The sequence below is a fragment of the Drosophila erecta genome, unplaced genomic scaffold, assembly GCF_003286155.1.
Source record: "Drosophila erecta strain 14021-0224.00,06,07 unplaced genomic scaffold, DereRS2 tig00000092-arrow-pilon, whole genome shotgun sequence".
NCBI lineage: Eukaryota > Metazoa > Arthropoda > Insecta > Diptera > Drosophilidae > Drosophila > Drosophila erecta.
In genome coordinates this window covers 8,889,014-8,908,053 of record NW_020825207.1, presented here as the reverse complement: position 1 = coordinate 8,908,053, position 19,040 = coordinate 8,889,014, and the positions used below count along the sequence as shown (strand labels likewise).

The following is a 19,040-nucleotide window of genomic DNA, read 5'->3' as shown; positions in this document are numbered from 1 at the left end:
GCCACAGACAGCAAACAGTGGGAGTGTGCGTGTGCGTGTGCGTGTGTGTGTGTGGGTGGGTGGGCCAGGATGGCAAGTCATTCAGCCAGGAGTCGAATCTAATCCCAAAATACAGCTTAGCTTTAATGGTCTCAAATTTAAATATTGGGTTGGCAGCGATAAAGGGAGGAAGGCTCATAATTCGTAATTGAACGCATGGTAAGTGATAGAAATCGTTACTACGTGCTCGGGGTGCCACGTAAATCCGCCGCGCAAGTCTTCACCATGGAGTACAATAAAATTCCATTAAATTCCAGCCTGGCCGTGCAGTAATCCCCCACCAATTAACCGCGCTATCTATGCACAACTTTCACCCTCCGACAGCTCCGACTTTTGGCCATGCTGACAACGCTGCGTATGCGTAATCTGCGCTTATGGCCCGCCAAGCGATGTAAGTGAACTGCCGCGGGTAAGTATCCCACCAAGATTATGGCTTATATACAGCCGTTGAGCGGCAATATCAGAGCAATATCTATAAAGCCATCGATAGTTACTTTTTTTACTTTTTGAACTTTTCCCGATGACATGTGAAAACATCAAAATTGTTTTTAAAAAGGCAAAGCAAAGCTCTCAGCCAGTCAGAAGCATTAAATGCCTTAAGTGCCAATTAATGTTTGACTTACAAGGGAGCGAAAGGAGGCGGCGCGATATGCTTGGATGACCGAAACATGGGCACAGCATTTGCCACGGGGGTTGTTCCTCATCCTCATTCTCATCCTCATCCGCAACTTCGTCCTCGTCCTTGGACTCAGCGCGATGGGTAATGTCCCAGCTGCCGGACTTATGACAAAAGTATGTAGCATAGCGCCTGCGGCTCCATATTGTTGGCACATACTTATCGTAACTTTGGGAGCGCGCAGTAAGACTTTTTAAACATCAATTATATGTGCGTATCGGAGCGTATTAATGCGCCACCCCATGGTCACGATATATATATGTATGTATATCTATCTGGATTCTGGGCACCACTCGCTGGCATGGACACACCTGATAAGCAGCCATCGTCCCCGGCATTTACTGGGCAATCTCATTTATGACTGGAACTAATTAAACAAAGCCATCTCAGTCCTTTCATATGCGGATTTTCGTCCGCTCCTTTCATTTTGGGCACTTCGTTAGTCAAGGAGCTCAATTTGCTTACACTTGTTTCGCTTTCGGTCTCGGTCTCGGTTTCAGTTTCAGTTTCAGTTTCCGGTTCCAGTTGCACTGACATCTGCACTCGTAATTAAAAGAGAGTCGAGCTGGAATGGAGGAAGAACAAACTCTTGATTAAGTGGGTGCAAAGTGTCAACAAATTATTCATTTACTCTGTAGTTGCTGCACCCAAAAAAAAAAGACAGCAAGTATAAACAAAAGAGTGGGTAAGATAAAAAGTGGGCGAGTCTGGTGGCAAAACTGAATGGAGTTTTAATTAACAACACCCGACAAAAGCAGACAAAGCTTTAAACTTAATCCCCTTTGCTGTCTGCCGTGCTGTGATTTCAATTTGCCATTAAAAAATGCACACAAATGTCGAATCCCCATGGCCTTTTATACGGCTATAACGGCCACTCCTATCAGCCAACTTGAGTGGAATTCCTTCTCTATGGGCAATCAAAGTGGGCATCTATCCCATCGACGCGGGTAAATATTTTAGGATATGATCAGAGATTCAACCCCGACATGCGAGTATACGCATTTTTCAGACCCCAAACCCAAACCCCAAACCCGTATGCGTATCCCTCAATCCCAACCAAACAAAATCAAAGTTCCTTTCTTTTACTTTCCCACACTTTGTTTACATTTGCAACATATTTCCTCCATTTTTCTTTCTATTTTCCCATTTTTTGTTGTCCATTGGTGTTTTTGCCATGGGCGCTGTTATTGTTGGGCCAGCAATTTTGTTTGCATACATAAATTTGGAATGAAATCATGTGTCACATTAGCAGCGGCATCTATGCGCCGCCTCTTCCATCAGGACCTCCATTATTCCGCACATATCGATGCCATACGGTTGACACACAGCCATCCAGTTTGATTATCATTTGTGTGCTGTGTGGTCTTGTGGCCATCTAATGTCATTTCCAGCGGGGAATTTGATTACAAATAGAAATTAATAATGCCGCAAATGCATTTCCCATGTAGTTGTTTCTCTTTTTTGTTTCGCTTTTTTGTGGCTGCTGCAGGACATTGCTTAATTAAGTTCAGCAAATGATTTTTCAATTAACACTGGCGGCGGAGCAAAAGAAATGGAAGCGGAATGAAAATATTTATATTTACACAACTCAGGAGGTGCCCCTTCCTGTGGGCGAGTATAAGGCGGCTTTTGCTCCTCGGGCTCCAGCATTCAGCACCCAGCATCCAGCATCCAAGGACCAGGAACCAGGGACGAGGTCCACTTGCAGTCCTCCTCCCACGGAGAAGGTACGGAATGGAACGGAAACGGATGCGCCGCTGTCAATGTTGGCACAAATTGTTTGTCACGCAGTGCAAATACTTCGTGCTGTTGCTCTGGTATGCGGTATTATGCGCGATTTATTTCTCTGTCTGTGTGGCAGCAACAGCAGCAACAACAGCAACATGACAACAAGGAGCAACACGAAGACAGGAGCGGCAGCAACATCTGAGAACAACAGTGCCCCGCAGCAATGCCAGCACACAGCAAATTTGATATTTGTTGATTTTTCCGTTTTCCTACGCATTTGACCCAACCAACCGAGCCGCCAACACAGCCCACAATTCCCCCCAGCAGCACAATTAAAGCCAGAAAAATGTGTAATATTAGACTTAAATGGTGAGTAATGTTATAAGCTTCGAGGGAAATCTGTCAGCTTATTAACTCAACTTTACCTGGCTTCCGAAACGAATCTGAAAAACCAAAAAAACAACAGCGGAGCCCAACTTTTAATGCATTTTTATGAAGTTTTAGTTGAACGCCTGCCATGGCAGGGGACTTAATTTTATTTACATTTCGCATTTTGCGCTCTAAAGTTTGCCAAAGTAGTTGATTGGCTTTGCCTGCCACCAAATTGCTAAATAATTGCCACGGCAAGAGGCAGCCGAGGTGGCGAGGTGGCAAGAACGATTGCGAAACAAGCTAATTTCATTGAAAGTGATGCTCGTTTGTGGCCTGCCACATGGGTGGTCCATTACAGGCACCTCCCCCACCTGCAACATGCAACCAGGGCAACAAAAGCAACAAAAGCAACAAAACCCGCTTGTGATGACGGCAAGTTTGTGTAATGTAATTAATTAATTACGGCAAAACAACGTAGTTACGCGTACAGTTATGGCAGCATGGAAAGTGGCTGCTCGGGGTCACCACCACCACGGTCACCACCGCCGGAGAACCTCAACAGAGCAGCGATATTACTTCGGTTTTATTAGCCAGCCACCCAGCCACCCTGCCACCCTGCCACCCATCCAGTTAGCCAGCACAACCCTTTCCCCGCCGACATTCCAGCACGCGTAGTTTGGTGTCTGCGCGGTGACTTAATTACAAATTATAGTGCAATTAATTCTGCGCCCTGGCCTAATAATGCGCATCGGTCGCGTAACACAAAACCAAAGGAGCAGCGAAAGGAATGCCCGCCCACGGAATACCTTTGGTAAGCAGATGAATATTAAGTGGAATCTGGTGCGAGGTGACCGTCTCCGATGACGGCCAGTGAAAGTGGCAGCTCCCAGTGGATTACGGTGGCGACTCCAATCTCCAATGGCCACGTGTATGCTCGTAGCTATAACCTGACATCCAATGTTATTGCTTGAGAATACACGTAGTTCACCGAGATTTGTTCAGCAATCAAAGGGGCCACCGGCAGCGATAAAACGGAGGAAATCGGTTAAGTGAGCTGGGAAAACGGCAGTGGCCAGTAGTTTTTAAAGCCAAACTCATGTGGGCAATTTATCAGGTTATTTATTTCGCGTAATTAACTGCGCTAACAAAATGCAAGCCCTCAGTAAAGTCATTTTCTTTGTAACTGGTATAGCAAGCCATGTAGTTTAATTAAAGTCATATAGTTTTTTATTTTATGCTAAATTATTCGTGCGTATTTTTCATTTGTTCTTAAAGCCGTTTAATGCCAATTAAGGTTGCAGCTCAATTGAAATTGAAGGAAGTGCATTGAATGCCATTCGAGATTCGTTAAAAAATCCACTTAACTATTTATATTCCATATGAAAGAATTTCTCTCAAAAGGGCTCAAACAACTGAATGTGAGTACAAGGACAGTTCAAAAGGCTTATTACTTTGAACTGTCAGTTGTAGTTTGGAGCATTTTAATTAAGATTCTCAAGTATCTCACATCCTGCAGGTGAAAGGTAATTGATGTAGTAAATTAGTGTACATATGGTTAATGCCAGGAGGCTAAGTTTCTGGTCAGAGCCTTGGGGAATTAATTGCCGAGCACATATAAATACCCAATTAAAATGTTGTGCCAGCAATCACAGCTGAAAAGTAGGCAACACTTTGTTTGACTTCTGATTAACAACATCCTTGGGGGTTTTGGGAAGGATAAAAGGGGTGGGGAGCATAAGGATAACGCCGCGGGGTGGCTCCCATTCCCCTGACTGTGGATGGGAATTGACAAGCCTTTTAAAGCGAGCAACACAGCGAGTGGGAGGTAGATATGTACACAATTATCTACTCGTATATGTGTACGCGTATATATAGATATGGGTATGTATGTGTGATTTGCATTAATGAGATGCAAATGATTTGTTTTTCTTTTTTACTTCTTTTTCGCTGTCAGTTGCCAGCTTCTTTGTGGGGCCTCCTTTATTGAAAAGTTGCCGGGTGCCCCGATCCCCGCCCCGCCCCCCTTTTGGCCGCATGGAATGAGCAAATAATAAGAAAATATTGATAAAGATGTTAATCAAAGGAAGCTCACGTTGCTCATATAGGCAGTCGAGTACTTGCGACATAATAAATATGTATGTTTTCCCCCATCTCCGCCAGCGACGACCATCGGCATCTCCTTATGCTAACGCTCCGTATCCCCTTATCCATCCAGCCCCCATAAAAGAAGTGCTCCACGGCTGTCATGGCTGTCTGGCCCGGAACGCCGCCACTCCGTCATCGTCATCGTCGCCGTCGCCGTGATGTCCCTGCTTCTGTCTGAAGTCGGCACATGCGACACAACACGACCCGCTGTTTATTATTGTAAGTCACTTGGCTTGGCTCACATCAGCGAGCTGGAAGATAATCGCAGTGACAGCACAAGTTGCCACCACCAGGAGCAACTGGAGCAGCATCAGCAGGATCAACTTCTCCGGGAGAAGCAGCCGAAGGTGGAAGCTGTTCAGACAATTTGCATTGTTTTATTACCTACAAACTTTTGGCGGTGCTCACAGTAACACAGCCATGTCCTCCGGAGATGATGACACAGGACATTTTGACGCTAATTTGGACAAGGATTTCCATCCACAGATTAACCTTCACTTAAATTAATTATATTGTACGTGCTTTTTAATTGCTAAGTTTATGTGGACACAGAAATTGGTTCTAAAAACTTCCAGGGCATATAATATATAAAGATTTTCTAGTTTCGAAACATTGACTACCCCGAATTGGTTTCGCTCAGTTTGTTTATAAGGCAGAAATATGCAAATCGAACCGCCACTGCTGATGGTGCATAATTTGTTTGTGTTCCAGTCAAATTAAAATGGCAGCTCCATTAACATTTATGTAAATTACACAACCATTTTCTGAATCATTAGACCCATAAGGCAAGTCCAGCTGGAAATAAATGTTCACCACCCATAAATGAAAAATGTGCACTTAATTTATGTCGTATATATGTATACACATTTAGAAATAACATTTCTTTTTAGCAATAGCAAAGAGTCATAGCTACTAGTATTCGTATTTAGTATCTATAATTAAGAGTTGTAAACCGTTCTCGAACTTCGAATCCGACATCCATTGCTTACCAAATAGTTCTAGAAACACACTCATTCAATCTCATCTCAGATCAGGGCAACAATCAATTACCATGTAGAAAACAACATGTTAAAAACAAAAGTGACAGCAATAAAATTACAAACAAGAATTTCACATTTTTGGCCAACAATTGTGATTGCGAACTATGCAGGCAAACATTCAACGACAATTTCTCATGAATATTCACAGTATGTCCTATGTGATGGTTTTTTCTATGCCCTTTTTTAAATTATGTTTCGACAAACAAAATATATTACAGTTGACAATCCTATGGTATTCCATAAAGCTAAAGCAAAGAGCTTGGGCAAACAGCAGACGCATCAGTGGAGGCATCGGCTTGGGCTTGGGCTTGGGCTTGGGTTTGGTTATCGGCCGGAAGGGCTTACGGCTGTTTGTCCGTCCGGTTGGGAAGGCGGAGTCCTAGGCGATGATGCTTGGGCTTCGTGGGTTGAAGGCAGCTCGGAACGAGAGTTAATTAAAAATGTTCAACGCATTTTTCTCAATAAAGGGCAAACAAGGATGGGCAAAAAAGTAAACTTTAAAACGCGACTAGCTTGTGGTGCGTATGTGTGTGTATGTGTGTGTGGTGTATATGTGTGTGTGTGTTAGTGTGTGGCTGCTTCTCACGTATTTGGCTAATTAAAAAGCCGTGCAACATTATTAATATATATATCCTGACTTTCACCCACAGGTGCAAGCAGGTCAACTACGCGTTTCCGACACTCCTCTCCTGGTCGAAGCTCAGACACGTTCTCACACACACTCCCCTCCCCCACCCGGAAATCCACCATCTACCCATCTATCCATTCATTCAGCTATCCTTTCATCCTTCCATCCACCTACCACCTACCACCCATCCAACCCAGAAACATTCACATTCACACGCACACATTCGAATGGGAGCGGGGGCGTCGTGAGTCGTGGTTGATCTTCGGACATAAGTACACCAGACAAATTATCTAAAATTTACTAGCTCTTTTATGTATAACATCTTGTTATGTGGGTAGCTATTTTCGGTTGGTTTGGGTATGGGTTTGAGTTCGGATTTGGGTTTTGGGTTTTGGGTCGCCACTAATGCCTTGCTTATTCCGCTGATGTTTCTTCTGTTCCCAATGCTGCCGTTGCTCCTGTTGCTGCTGTTGCTGGTGCTGCTGCTGCTGCCGGTGTCACTTGGTTTGATGTATGTTGTGAAGTTTTCATTAGCTGCTGCTCCTGTGCCTTGTGGTTTGCGCCAGCATTGAGTTGGCAATTTGCTGCTGACGTTGGGCTGTCGCCTTCTATAAAATCAACTGTTTGCCTGTCATCCATCATTGGCCTGGCTGTTGCCTCGGCTCCAACCTCTGATGCTCCTGGCCCAGAGGATTGTTTTGACGTGGCAACTGCTGATGCTGCTACCGTTGCTGTCGCGGGCTCGTCCGGTTTGTTTTTCTGCCTCTGCTGCTGCTGCTGCTGCTGATGGTCATTCATAACGCTGGGTGCTTGTAGTGGGCAGCTTTGCTTTTCACCTGATGCCGTTGCTCCGGATGCCCCCTCAGCTTTCAGCAACTCTGGCAAATTATTTTCTAATTGCCTCGCCTTTGGCTGAGTCTGATGGACACCGACGTGGGTGTGGATCAGGGTCTGATCTGGCTGCTGAGTGCCGTCCGTTGGGGGCGATGCTGCTACAGTAGTTTCATCCGACATATTTATAATATCCGCCGCAACGAAATTTAGATTTTCCAGCGTCTTGGACATGCCCGCTATTGGGCCATCCCCATCTCCATGCCGTAGCTTTTCTTGTCCAGGACGCACCACCACCTCCACTCTCTCCTGGCCGGGCTTGTCCTGAGCTGCTTCCGCTCCCGTTGCTACTGCATCATTTATGCCCGATGTTGTCGGCTGCTTGCGTCCCTGATTTGTTTCGACATCTGAAATATGCAGGGAATTTGAAGGCAGAGTGAAAATAAAACAGGAAATGACAAGCGAAACATTTACAGTGAGCATTTTCCTGCGAATTGAGAAATAATTTCATGCATATTACGATTATTGTATACAGACAGAAAGACGTTAAGAGCAGCTTTGCTGCTCCACGGCTATTGAAAATGCTTCAGAATCGAGGGTTCCTTGGTTCCACTAACTCCCGCCCACCACGCCCACCCTGCCAATCCTGCAGTGCTCTCGTTGGCATTTATTGCCACCGAATCTGTTATTTGCTTATTTGTATCGCTTGTTTGGTTGTTTGGTTGTTTGGTTGCTACCAACTCACACACGAGCTTCCGGAGGCGAAAGGGATTTCCCGTTTGTCGAGTGGAATTCAAATTTGAATTTATCTTCCAAACGATTTCACATGCAGCCAAAAAGGACGGACTTCGTGGCAACGAAAACAGCTCTGCCAACGGAAAAAATGGGAGCTACTGCTGTAAGCCGAAGTTCGGATTCTTTACATTCAACGACACTTATGTAAATGCAATTATCGCAATCGCAACTTTATCTAAATACACAAGATCTTTCGCCTGGTTCATAATAATGGCACTTATTTGTGGTAAATAACAGTATCCATTCTTGCTGCGAATGATTGTAATTAAAACACGAATTGTTGCGGATTAAATGCAAAAAGTTGCTGTGCAAGCATTATGCCCACTGAAAAGGGTATGCCACAAAGGGTATGGTTGCCACAAAAGTTAAGAGTTTAAGCCCTCGTTGTGAAAGTCAATGAAGTGTGCTGGCCCCACTCAATTAAGGCGAGGAAATGTCGCCAAAGCTCACCTGCTGCATTGGGCGCTGCTGGCGCTGCTGCCGTGGCTGCTGTTGCTGCTACTTCTGTAGTTGCCACATCACCGCTGGCGGGTTCATCTGTTGCTGCGCTCCGGCCCCCCTGGACTGCGCCCGCTGCTGCCATGGCCGCTGCCACCTGGTTGCGCAAGCCAGGAATGTCAGCGACGTTAATACGCTGCAGACGCACCTGCATCAGCCTTGCGTTGCCGCCGTGTCCCAAGAAGACGCGACGCACGGTGGCGAATTGCTCGCGCCCCTGCAGCCACTGGCCCACCACGGGCAGTCTTCTCAGGTTGGCCAAGGCCACGCCCACGGCGGCGGTGGGTCCTGGTGGGCGTGGTTGGTCCTGATTTTGCTGCTGCCCCTGCCCCTGGCGTTGTGCTGCAAGTTGGCTGAAGAGTCGAGTGACTATGAGACGGGCACGTTGCATGGACGCCTGCTGGCCAGCACCAATGCCAGCTCCTGCTGCGCCAGCTCCTGGCTGCCCTCCAGCGGCAGCGGCAGCGCCTGCTCCTACGCCCTCTCCTGCTGTCTCAGCTCCGCCTGCTCCCGCTGCTGCTGCTGCGGCTGCTGCTGCTGCTGCTCCCTGGTTGCGTGTAATGATGAAGACCTGGTGCTGGGCCATGATGGCTGGCAGCTCGTAGCGGTGGAAGAAGAACACCATCGAGTGCTGGAAAGGAGAAGAAGGAACACGAGCGTGAATCTCAGACAGATATATGGAGCAGATAGGATGAGATGTTATGCCACGGTCGACGGGCACGTGAGCCCGGTTTCAGTCTGCACGTGAGCCTCTGCCCGGCTGGAAACAATGCCACAATGCCACAAAAGGCGAGTGGAGAATGGCAATTTGTCATGCACTTGACAGGCGTAAACATGGCCGGAGTTCGTTTCCATCATTGTCGCAGCGTCGTTGCATAACGCATTCATTATTCGCCATGGTTACGCCATTTGCCATTTGGCCACGCATAGCACAACTCACCTGGGTGAACAGGTACGAGGAGAGCAGGGCCAGCGTCCTGTACTGTCCACTGAAGCGATAGTGATACGCATAGAACGCAAAATGGTACAGGTAGAAGAATCTGCAAGTGGACAAACGAAAAGGGTTAGGATCCAGGCTCGAACAATCGAGGATGGCACGTCCTCTTCTCAGTCAATGGTACGCATGCAACACCTCTTCATTACTACAATCAATTAATTAAGTACTATAAACGTTATACCTCATAGATTCTTAGGATCTTAGGCGAACTATAAACTTAATATTTAATAAGATGGATAGGTGGATGTAAAAGTAATAGGCTTTATTTAAAGTACACCTTTAACCGTATAACTATTTGATTTTTTCCTAATAGATTGATTTCATCAGCCTAGTCAACCTGCTGTTAAGTGACTGACGCGGTTTAAGTGAGTGAAACATTTACCCCATTTAAGTGGTGTCAAAAGTGTCAGGCACTTAAGAAAATCGAGACCCCATCTCGGCATAGAGCAGATACAATTCACATAATAGAAATAGCCAAACAATTTGCTCACGTCCATTTTAAAGCTGACAAAAAAATAAAAGAAGAATCGTGGCCGGGGCTTCGAAACCCACATCAAATATCGGCGATCATTGGGCGGAAAGCATGATTACCATTCCACAAAATGGTATTTAGTTGACAAAAATGAAAAGCAAAAACATATTGGTTTCTGTTTTTCTACGCTGCCGCCACCTCCTTGAAGCTGCCATTCCGGTTCTTATTTTCGGGTGGGCTGAGCATAAGCTGCGGAGAAATGGGTCAGACGTGTGGCGGATGGCGAACGGCGGATGGGGGATGGAGGAGCGACCCTGGGAGCACGGGCCATGACATAAGAGTAACAAGTAACAGTAGCCGGGGCGGGCAAATATCAAACTGCCAAGACAACAGCGGCGGTGGCGGCGAGAAAACCGAATGGAAACGGAAACAACAATGGGGGGAACAAAAAATAACACTCAAGAGGATTTAATAATATAAATAATTGCTGGCGCTGTTAGCTGAATTGTAGCTGGCCCAAAGACAACAAATAAAAAACACAATGGATGGCCGTAACAACAACAGAAGCAACAATAATGACGGGCGAAGGCGACTCATTGATAAGCAATGGACAAGCGGACAAACAGCTTGACAACCGGACAGCGGACAGAGGTCCTTTGGCGTGGCCAGCGGAATTCAACTTTAATTTATTTTTACAGCCATCAGGGGGTGGGTGGGACACGACGAATCGGAAACGGAATCGGACTTCGCATGGAGATGGGGATGGAGATGGACATTGGGGTTTGGGGCCAGTGGGTATGTGGGTATGTGGGTATGTGGGCATGTGGGCATGGCCATGATTGAGTTATGTTATTGAATTTAATTCGAGTTGATTGTGTGCACACACAGAAAACATGCACACACCGAGTAACCCAGAAGTATCCGCCATCAATATCAACAGCGACAAATGAAGACACACGACTCTTATTTAGCAAGCCTTTCCAGGGCATTGCGCAAGCTGAGGAGCAGTGAGCGTTGAGCATTATGGACACATCCCCGCCGAGCGCTTGCCAGCAATTTCCTCAATTTCCCTCGCGCTGACACATGGCCACATAGACCCACACACACACACACACACACACCCGAATCCTCGAATCCTTGATGCCGCGTGGCAGGAAAGGAAGCGCGGGCTGCAGGCACGTAGACAACACTTATCGCCCGTTCGTTTCCGTTTCATTCGCTTTCCTAATGTAGCGTAGCGTTGACAAGCAGCAACGCCTCGTCCCCGCATCCGCTCCTTTCCCTTACCCGTAACCCGTAACCAGTACCCTTTACCAGACAATGCCCCTCCTCCGCATTCCACTTGCACTGCCAGCGGGCGCACAGTGCACTGTCATCAGCACGTATGTCTTGAAAATACTTCTTAAGAAGCAATATCGTAAGCACTCAAAGCGTTGTAGTCCGGACAGATCTCTCTTGAGCGGACAACTTTTGAGAACGAAGAACTTTACGTGTGTGTGGCTTGAGTGGTAAGGTATACATATATTCATTGATAGCTTTAAAGCAACCACTGTAACCCATATTTATAGCGGCTTTAATTACTGAAACTAGATAGAATGAATTTGTTATCTAGGCATCAAACGGTAGTACCAGCCGTAGAGCTAAACATCAGTAGGAATACTTTCTCTTAAATCAATGTAATCACAAGCCTTGAATCTTGCAACTCTTTGCCTGCTGTGAGCAATCAGTTTCGATCCACCATCGACCAAGGTGCGATGTGGCAGGACGGATGTGCGCCAGCAAATACTGTTGGCTTTCATATCCTTCGCACCAAGAGCGGAAGTGGGCGGGCCGGTGGCAGGATGGCAAATAGGACAACTGTTGCATGTGTCTGGTGCTGAGTGTGGGTGTGGGTGTGGGACAAGTCTGAGTCGGGGAGCGTGGTTAAGTAAGCACCTCAGCTCAGCTCAGTTCAACCTGATGGCAAGTGTGAAATGCTGCTGTTGGTTGTGTCAGTTTTTGCAGCAACGATGATCCGATCTGCGTCATAAGTGTTTATTTGTTGCAGGTAAACACCGAGGGGGAGAATTAGAACGAGGAGAAGGAGAAGGAGCCGTGTGGGCGATTCGTAATAGTTAAAGTGCTCAATGAGCTTGTAAGCTCCTCTGCTGAGATGGCTGCTTTTAATAGCATTTGCATACACATATGGATTGCATACTCGTATGTCTTTGAAGGGCGGACATGGACGCATAGTGAACCTGAGTATCGCTTTCAACAGATGGAAGGATGGGTGCAATGAGTTCGATGCGGAGGGAGAAACTCAAAAGCGGAGTGCCGATGAGTGAATGCAACTCGAAACTTAATTGAAATATCACAAAAAGTGAAGTGTTTGCCATGCAAACACCACGCATACCAGTGCTCTAGCTTTCTCCTTCTGTTAAATGCGTGAAAACGACCCATTTTCGTGCATAAATTGGAACAGAGTTGTCGCATATGCAAACAGCAGACAAAGGCACGTTGCGCATACGCCATGTTAACAAACAAAACAAGCTGAAACTGAAACAAACAGAATACCAACACACACACACACACACACACACACCAACTGGCACACACAACAATGAAGCGATTTTGCCTCGTTATGAGCACTCATCAACTGCACCTTTGAACAACACCCACCCAACGCGTATACGCCCAGTTGCCACCCATCAACCATCACCCATCACCCATCAAAGAACCCCCCGTTTGAGCCACTTCTGTTGATGGGGGTCGCCGCCCGCGCGGTTGGACAAAAGTTATGGCAGAAAAACAAACTTGACGCAATTATACTTTGCGTAACATGATCTCAATCAACACGAAAACAGCCAAAGGAGTGCAGAGCGAAAGGAAAATGCCAGCCCATTTCCTTTTCCCCAGTTTTACCGGGGGTTCCTTCACCATGGTTGCCAATGCCGTTGACGTTGAGGCTAACCCGCCGACACCGTGGCCACCTATACAGACCGTGAAGCGGCAACAATGCCAGGCGAATATATATGTTATATGCTCCCCACCTATTCCCTATATATACATATATACATATATATTCGCTATGTTTGTTAGCGTAACAAGCGTGTAAACAAGAGGACGAAAGCGGAGACGAAGGCGGCTACTTGAGGCGCGCTACTGTAACCGACCTGAACCCAAACCCCTTTGCCCAACCACTTTGGCCCCCGACTCCGGGTCCCTGGCATTTGCTCTTTGATGCCTGGGTCCTCAGCTTCCTCAGTTTCCTCGCTTTCAGCCTTCAGCTTTCAGCTTTCGCAACGCGACAAACAATCTGCGCAAGACTCTGGACTCATAGCCAGCAGGCAGTAGGATGAAGTGGAGGCCAGCAAAGGCAGGTGTTTCTTTTAGCTTTTCCTGTGCGTTTGCAGCTCATTTAATACGTGTCGTCTGCCCGTGCCTGGCAACCAGATTTAAGCACAAAAGGAGCATTACGCGCCGCAAGAAGCCACAGGGCAAAATAGAAGCCCAAGTGAAAGGGCTGCTGGGGGAGCGGGATTGGGGGTAAAGCCGGGTGTCAGGGGCTTATTATGCTCCTTCCGTGCGAATATATACGGGTGTAGTCGGAGCCAGGCGGTCGGGGTAGCCTCGTTAAACGGCGATTAAGAAGAGCCAAGACAGCCGCTCCTTTGATGACTTTAAAGTCAATTAGAATGAATTGAAGGCAATTGACAGGAAGTGCGCCAGGTTAGAGTTCAGCTGGATGGCTGAACTGGATGGAGATGTGGAAGCCAAGGCAGAAGCTTTGCAGAAAGCCCGAGGTTTGCCACTTGACAGTTTTAAGCTTGCGACTGCCATCTGCAATTGCCATTTGCAATTCACGTTGATTGCAACTTTTAGCAAAGTTTAAGTACACAAATTAGTCTATGCAATGAAATTAATACCATTCGGCGGACTGCAAGGGGGCCTTGGAATTGGAACGGCTGGAGCAGCTAAAAAGCAAAAAGCGCCGCCAGCTTGTTTGTGTGCTATGCTAACTTCAATGCCAGCCGGCTTGCTTCTTAGCCGACTTGACTGCCTGCCTTTCGCAGACCAAGTTAACCGCAAAAACAGGCGAGCAAATACGGAAGCAGGGAGCAGAAGGATCGGGCCAGTAAGCCCCACCACCTCGGGCAGGAAGGAAGTCAGGAAGGAAGCAGGAAGCAGCAGCACAAGCAATCCCGGCCCTGTAACCCATAACCGCAGGACCCACAACAGCGGCGCCAGCAAGAACAAGAAAAAACGTCGAACTTGCTATGATGAAACGCGCAATACCCTCGCAAATAAGCGAACTTAGGAATTCATTGCGAGGCAAGTTGATTACAACACATGTTAATTTAATCCCTTAATAAATTTGACCCTTTTAAAAATAAGATTTCTTAGGTAAAACAAGTTGCCATACAAAGTACGTTTCTGTCGTTATCAAGAGCCGCCGCTTCCTGCGAATTATACCCATTATACCCTACCCAGCTAGGGTAGAAAAATACTGTTCCGGAAACCCCTTTCACCGCTTGGGGCAGTCAATAACAGCAAAATTAAACCGTAGGAAAGCACACACACTCAACCCATCGCTACCATCCTTACCCCCGTCCAGAAAACACCCTCCAGACACACAAAACACTCACAAACATGCTGTTATGGTTCCGGTGGAGCGTCCCGGCCATATGGCATATGGATGTGCCAGGATTCTGAACTGAATTAATTTCACTTAAAGCGAGGACGGACCCAAGACGGAAGCTCCTTGGACTTGGACTTAGACCAATACCCTTGCCCATTCCCATACCCAATCAATGTGCTCTATAGCTACCTATGCGAAGCAACATCAGATATTGTTTGCCATTCAATTGCACAGAAAAGGATTCGCCCGGTACGATGCAATTGGATATTTTTTCATTCAAAAGTTTTGCAAAAAGTTTGACAATCTGGGCGAGCAAATGATGAGTTATGCGAAACTCGAAGGAGCGACACAGACACAAAAGATATTTCTTTTGGCCAGGTGCACATCACAACCTAACAGATTAGTAGCGTTGTGGTCTCACAGAGCAACTATCATCGCAATCTGGCCTGCCTTTTCATCAATGCTGGTGAAATGCGAGACAAAGAGATGCCTTATGCCTGCTTCCCATACATTTTTAATTTGTGCCCCAGTAAATTCGGGTGAGGTGTAATCTTGCCCAAGTTATGTATTCGTCTGGCCGCTAACCAGCTGCTATGTCCATAGGATGCGACGACAGGCTGTGTGGGCAAACAAGACGAGCACATTTAAAATCATTCGCGGCAATGAATCTTTAATGAATATAAATACGACAAGTGGCCCTCAAGGCGACGATGAGACTCTTCACTTGCCAAATTTTCTGGAGCACTGATAGCCTTTTAATTCGGCGCAAATTACGCAAAATCAACACCGCAAGGCGGCGAGGCCAGTGATTGAGGATGGATGCAGGCACATGAATTCATAATCAAGGCGCGCGGACCTTGGCCCTCGCCGAAAAGGGAATTTTCGAGTGTCTTTTTGAATTATTGATGGTCCGTTCAGCGCATCGTGGAAATTGATGTCCGGAAAAGTATCAAAAAAAAGAAAAAAAAAGATGGAAATAATTTCTTGCGGCGGCCGTTCTCAATTATGCAAAGTGCGCGTAATAAACCGCAAAGTAGCTCTGCTTCTGGTGAGGATGGGGTTGTCCGCTGCCTTGACGTGCATGGTCATTAATGTCGATCGAACGGGAATGAGCAGCTCTAAATTTCCATAGCGTTTTTCTTCGTATTTTCCCCTTTTTTTTGTTGTGGGGCAGCGAGTTTATTTAAATGTTTGCTAATGGTGCGGCTCAGTTGGTTGGGCCAGTTGGTCAGGAGCTATATGGAGAAACGGCGCTTGGGTTACGCTTGTTGACTTAAGTGATGAAATTCTCTGTTTGCCGGTGTCTGTGTGTTTGAGTGGGTGGATGGCGGATGGCGGATGAGGACGAGTGGGATGAGTGGAATGAGGGAGGGACCCGCCCCCGGCGAAGGGGTGGCCACTGGTCGATTTGTTCTGGCCCCGGGGGAGGCTTGCGCAAGCCAAGTTAATTTTCAAATAACAACCGGGACGCCAGCGGTTGGATTGGGAGAAGAGTGCAAAATACCCGGACTGAGACCAAAGAGAAGGAAAATATGCGAACCGAACGAAATGAACTGTTAAGTGCTGATGACTGAGGTGGGTTGGGATGGCCAAGATGCCGGGTGGAAGCTATTATCTATGGCCGGGCAGCGGTAACATAGATGCTGGAAAGGATTGCAGACTTAATGTAATTGAATTTGTCATTTGTCCGAAGCACGGACGATTTCACAGTAAAAACAAAAAAAAACATGGTCAGAATGGGGATACACTAGTGGATACGAATGGGAAAGTAACGATTCCAAACTGGTACGCACCTGAGCCAATGACGCTTGGTGATGCTCGTGTGACAGCAGATGGCATCGTATTGATCGGCGATCCAGATAATAAGTATGATGTAGAAGGCCGTGGTGGTGTCATTAAAGAACTCCGACATAATAGCTTCCATTCCTGCAGAAAAAAAAGCAAATACAAGCGTTAATGGGAATGCAAATGAATCATTAGGCAGGGTCTTTCCACACCTACGAGCGCCAAAATGACAGTGAGCAACGGTGCGATTGGGAACCGGGCAGACACATTGTATTCCAGCATCTGCAGCAGGTCGACTGAAAAAAAAAAAACAATGTCTATAAAGTATATTAAAACTTGGCTGGGTTGTACGAATTTACTACCGATAAACACAAAGATGTGGTGGTGTGAGTAACGAAGCAGCATCGACACTGAGAAGGTCTGAAACACAATCTTATTGCAGTAACTATATAATATGCGTGATTTCAGTTGGCTTACGAATAGTAACATCACACAGAAGGCAGCCGGATAACTGCTCCAGGCTGCCCACCACATGGAGACGAAGCGATAATGCTCGCCGGTTATAACATTTCGCAGGTAGCCCTTATTGTCCTCCTGCTCGGCTATAGTTCGTACGGATGCCATTAGTAAGTCATCATAGCTATAAACGAAGGGAAATATTTTCAAAATACAGCTGAATCTTAAGGAAGATTATTTATTACCCTAGCAAACGTTTGAGCAGATATCGCGTCAAGCTGTCCCCAAAACACTTGTCCGTATTGGGATCCAGTTGGACAGTGAGTACGGGGATATGTAGACGCTTTCGCGTGGATGAAGACAAGCGAAGGTGGCCGTACTCCAACGAATACTCCACAATGTACTGCTCCTCTACAATTTAAAAAGTTCATTAGAAAAAAATATAACCAATTCTTGATAACCATTTCGAACCATCATCCTCTTCGTTCTTGAGCTGAATTGCATTTGGATGGTCGTAGGTATCCAAGATGTTGATGGCATCGAAGTAGTAGTACAGGGATTCGTTACTGTAAGCGAATGTTGGTCTGACGGGAAGACCCAGTTTTCCCAGAATAGACTCGTACCGTTTAAGGGTGTCGTGATTTTGTCGCGTTTGAGGTCCAATGCCATAGTAGCTAAAACAGATTGGTATACATGAATCACCTCATCCATTGAGGATTTCTTTGTATGCTTACTAGGAATCCTTTAGGGAGCGCACTATTTGCTGGTCCCTCTTGATTCCCTGCCAAATTGCTCGCTTCTCCGCCAGGTGAGGAATGATCTCCACTCTGTAAAGAGGTACTGGCTTAACAATGATTAACAATGTGTTCCAAGGGTAATCCATGCCTGATGACGCCTTCGCGCGGCCAGTTTTTAACCTCCTGCAGGCAAGTGCAGGGATTCTTGATGAAGGAGTTGTGTACGTAGATGAGCGTGAAGAAGAACAGCAAGGCCTTGGCCAGCAGCAGGAATTCGATGGTCAACTGCACCTTCCTGAAAATGGAAAACCATATACGGTTGATAAGGGTGGGATGATAAGGGGCCAATGACTTTTACCTTGGAACCAACTCCGCATAGGCGGCCGCCGCCCGAAAGTATATGGCTTGGAACAGTCGATCCCGCATATTCATCATGTTGTTCTGCAAGTCAGGGAAAAGATAATAGTGTTCTGCTGGATAGTTAATCCATGCTCCAAGCTCACCTGACCACCACCACCTAATCCGCCAGGTAGCACCCGATTGCGCCCGTTTCCATTTCCATTCCCGTTGATGTTATTGATTGCATTGGCCACCGCGATCTCGGCCGCGTTTTCCGGCAGCACAGCGGCCATGGCTGGAGTTGAAGGTTGTTACTTCCGCGTTGCTCTTCCGCAGTGCGATCCGATCTCAGTCTATGGATAATTCTCAATCTTAATCTCAGAGAGTTGGCTAAAATTCACTTGGCGGACCACAACAACAACCATGTCCGCAGCAGAGGTGACCAGCGAGCGATAGCAACTATCGATAGTTTGGAAAAATATTCATGTATTGTAAAACATTAACGGTTAAGTTGGAGCAAAAAGCTAATATTACCGAATAGCTTTATTTGTAATAAATGTGCATGAACTTTACCATTTTATTGAGGCATTTTTGAATTTTGCTTTTAAATATGCAAATAATGTTTAGGTTAAACGTTAAAGCTAGCGTTAATTTTAACCAATAGCTCTTTAGAACCAGTTCCGCCAGCTGAACCGATAGCTGAACAAAGCTCAATTTGGAACCAGCACCAACATATTATCTCCAGAGATGAACCAGTTTAACCGGTTAACCGCTAAGCGCGGCAAGTTCAAATTTAAAGAGCCCCATCATTATAACCAAAAGCCACAAAACACCATTTATAATCGTTTTTTAATTTATTTTCTGCAAACCAATGTACGAAATTA

At 46.4% G+C, this 19,040-nt stretch overlaps 1 protein-coding gene across 2 annotated transcripts; it reads right to left on the bottom strand.

Annotated features, from left to right (window-relative positions):
• Nucleotides 1–5,797: 5,797 nt before the first annotated feature.
• On the bottom strand, nucleotides 5,798–18,623 carry LOC6548772 (membralin). 2 transcript variants are annotated; one of them, XM_026980628.1, is made up of 13 exons: nucleotides 18,321–18,623; nucleotides 18,176–18,258; nucleotides 17,966–18,112; nucleotides 17,815–17,907; nucleotides 17,552–17,754; nucleotides 17,326–17,491; nucleotides 17,102–17,264; nucleotides 16,984–17,044; nucleotides 16,837–16,920; nucleotides 16,633–16,765; nucleotides 9,693–9,792; nucleotides 8,705–9,383; nucleotides 5,798–7,866 (listed from the first exon to the last, which is right to left on the bottom strand). In XM_026980628.1, the coding sequence occupies exons 1-13, from the start codon at nucleotides 18,447–18,449 to the stop codon at nucleotides 7,043–7,045; spliced, it is 2,865 nt and encodes a 954-aa protein (XP_026836429.1). In that variant the 5' UTR covers nucleotides 18,450–18,623; the 3' UTR covers nucleotides 5,798–7,042. The 2 variants fall into 2 exon arrangements, with proteins under 2 accessions (XP_026836429.1, XP_001975427.1); XM_001975391.3 differs by having other exon boundaries at nucleotides 16,987–17,044.
• Between the last annotated feature and the right edge of the window lie 417 nt (nucleotides 18,624–19,040).

What these genes read in the sequence shown, in the direction of transcription:
- LOC6548772 (XM_026980628.1), bottom strand. Translation starts at nt 18,449, where the DNA reads ATGGCCGCTGTGCTGCCGGAAAACGCGGCCGAGATCGCGGTGGCCAAT. An exon ending in ACCAAGCGTCATTGGCTCAG is followed by an intron (nt 9,793 to 16,632) that starts GTGCGTACCAGT and finishes GTCCACTTGCAG; the next exon opens with ATTCTTCTACCTGTACCATT. An exon ending in AGCAGCGCCCAATGCAGCAG is followed by an intron (nt 7,867 to 8,704) that starts GTGAGCTTTGGC and finishes TGCATATTTCAG; the next exon opens with ATGTCGAAACAAATCAGGGA.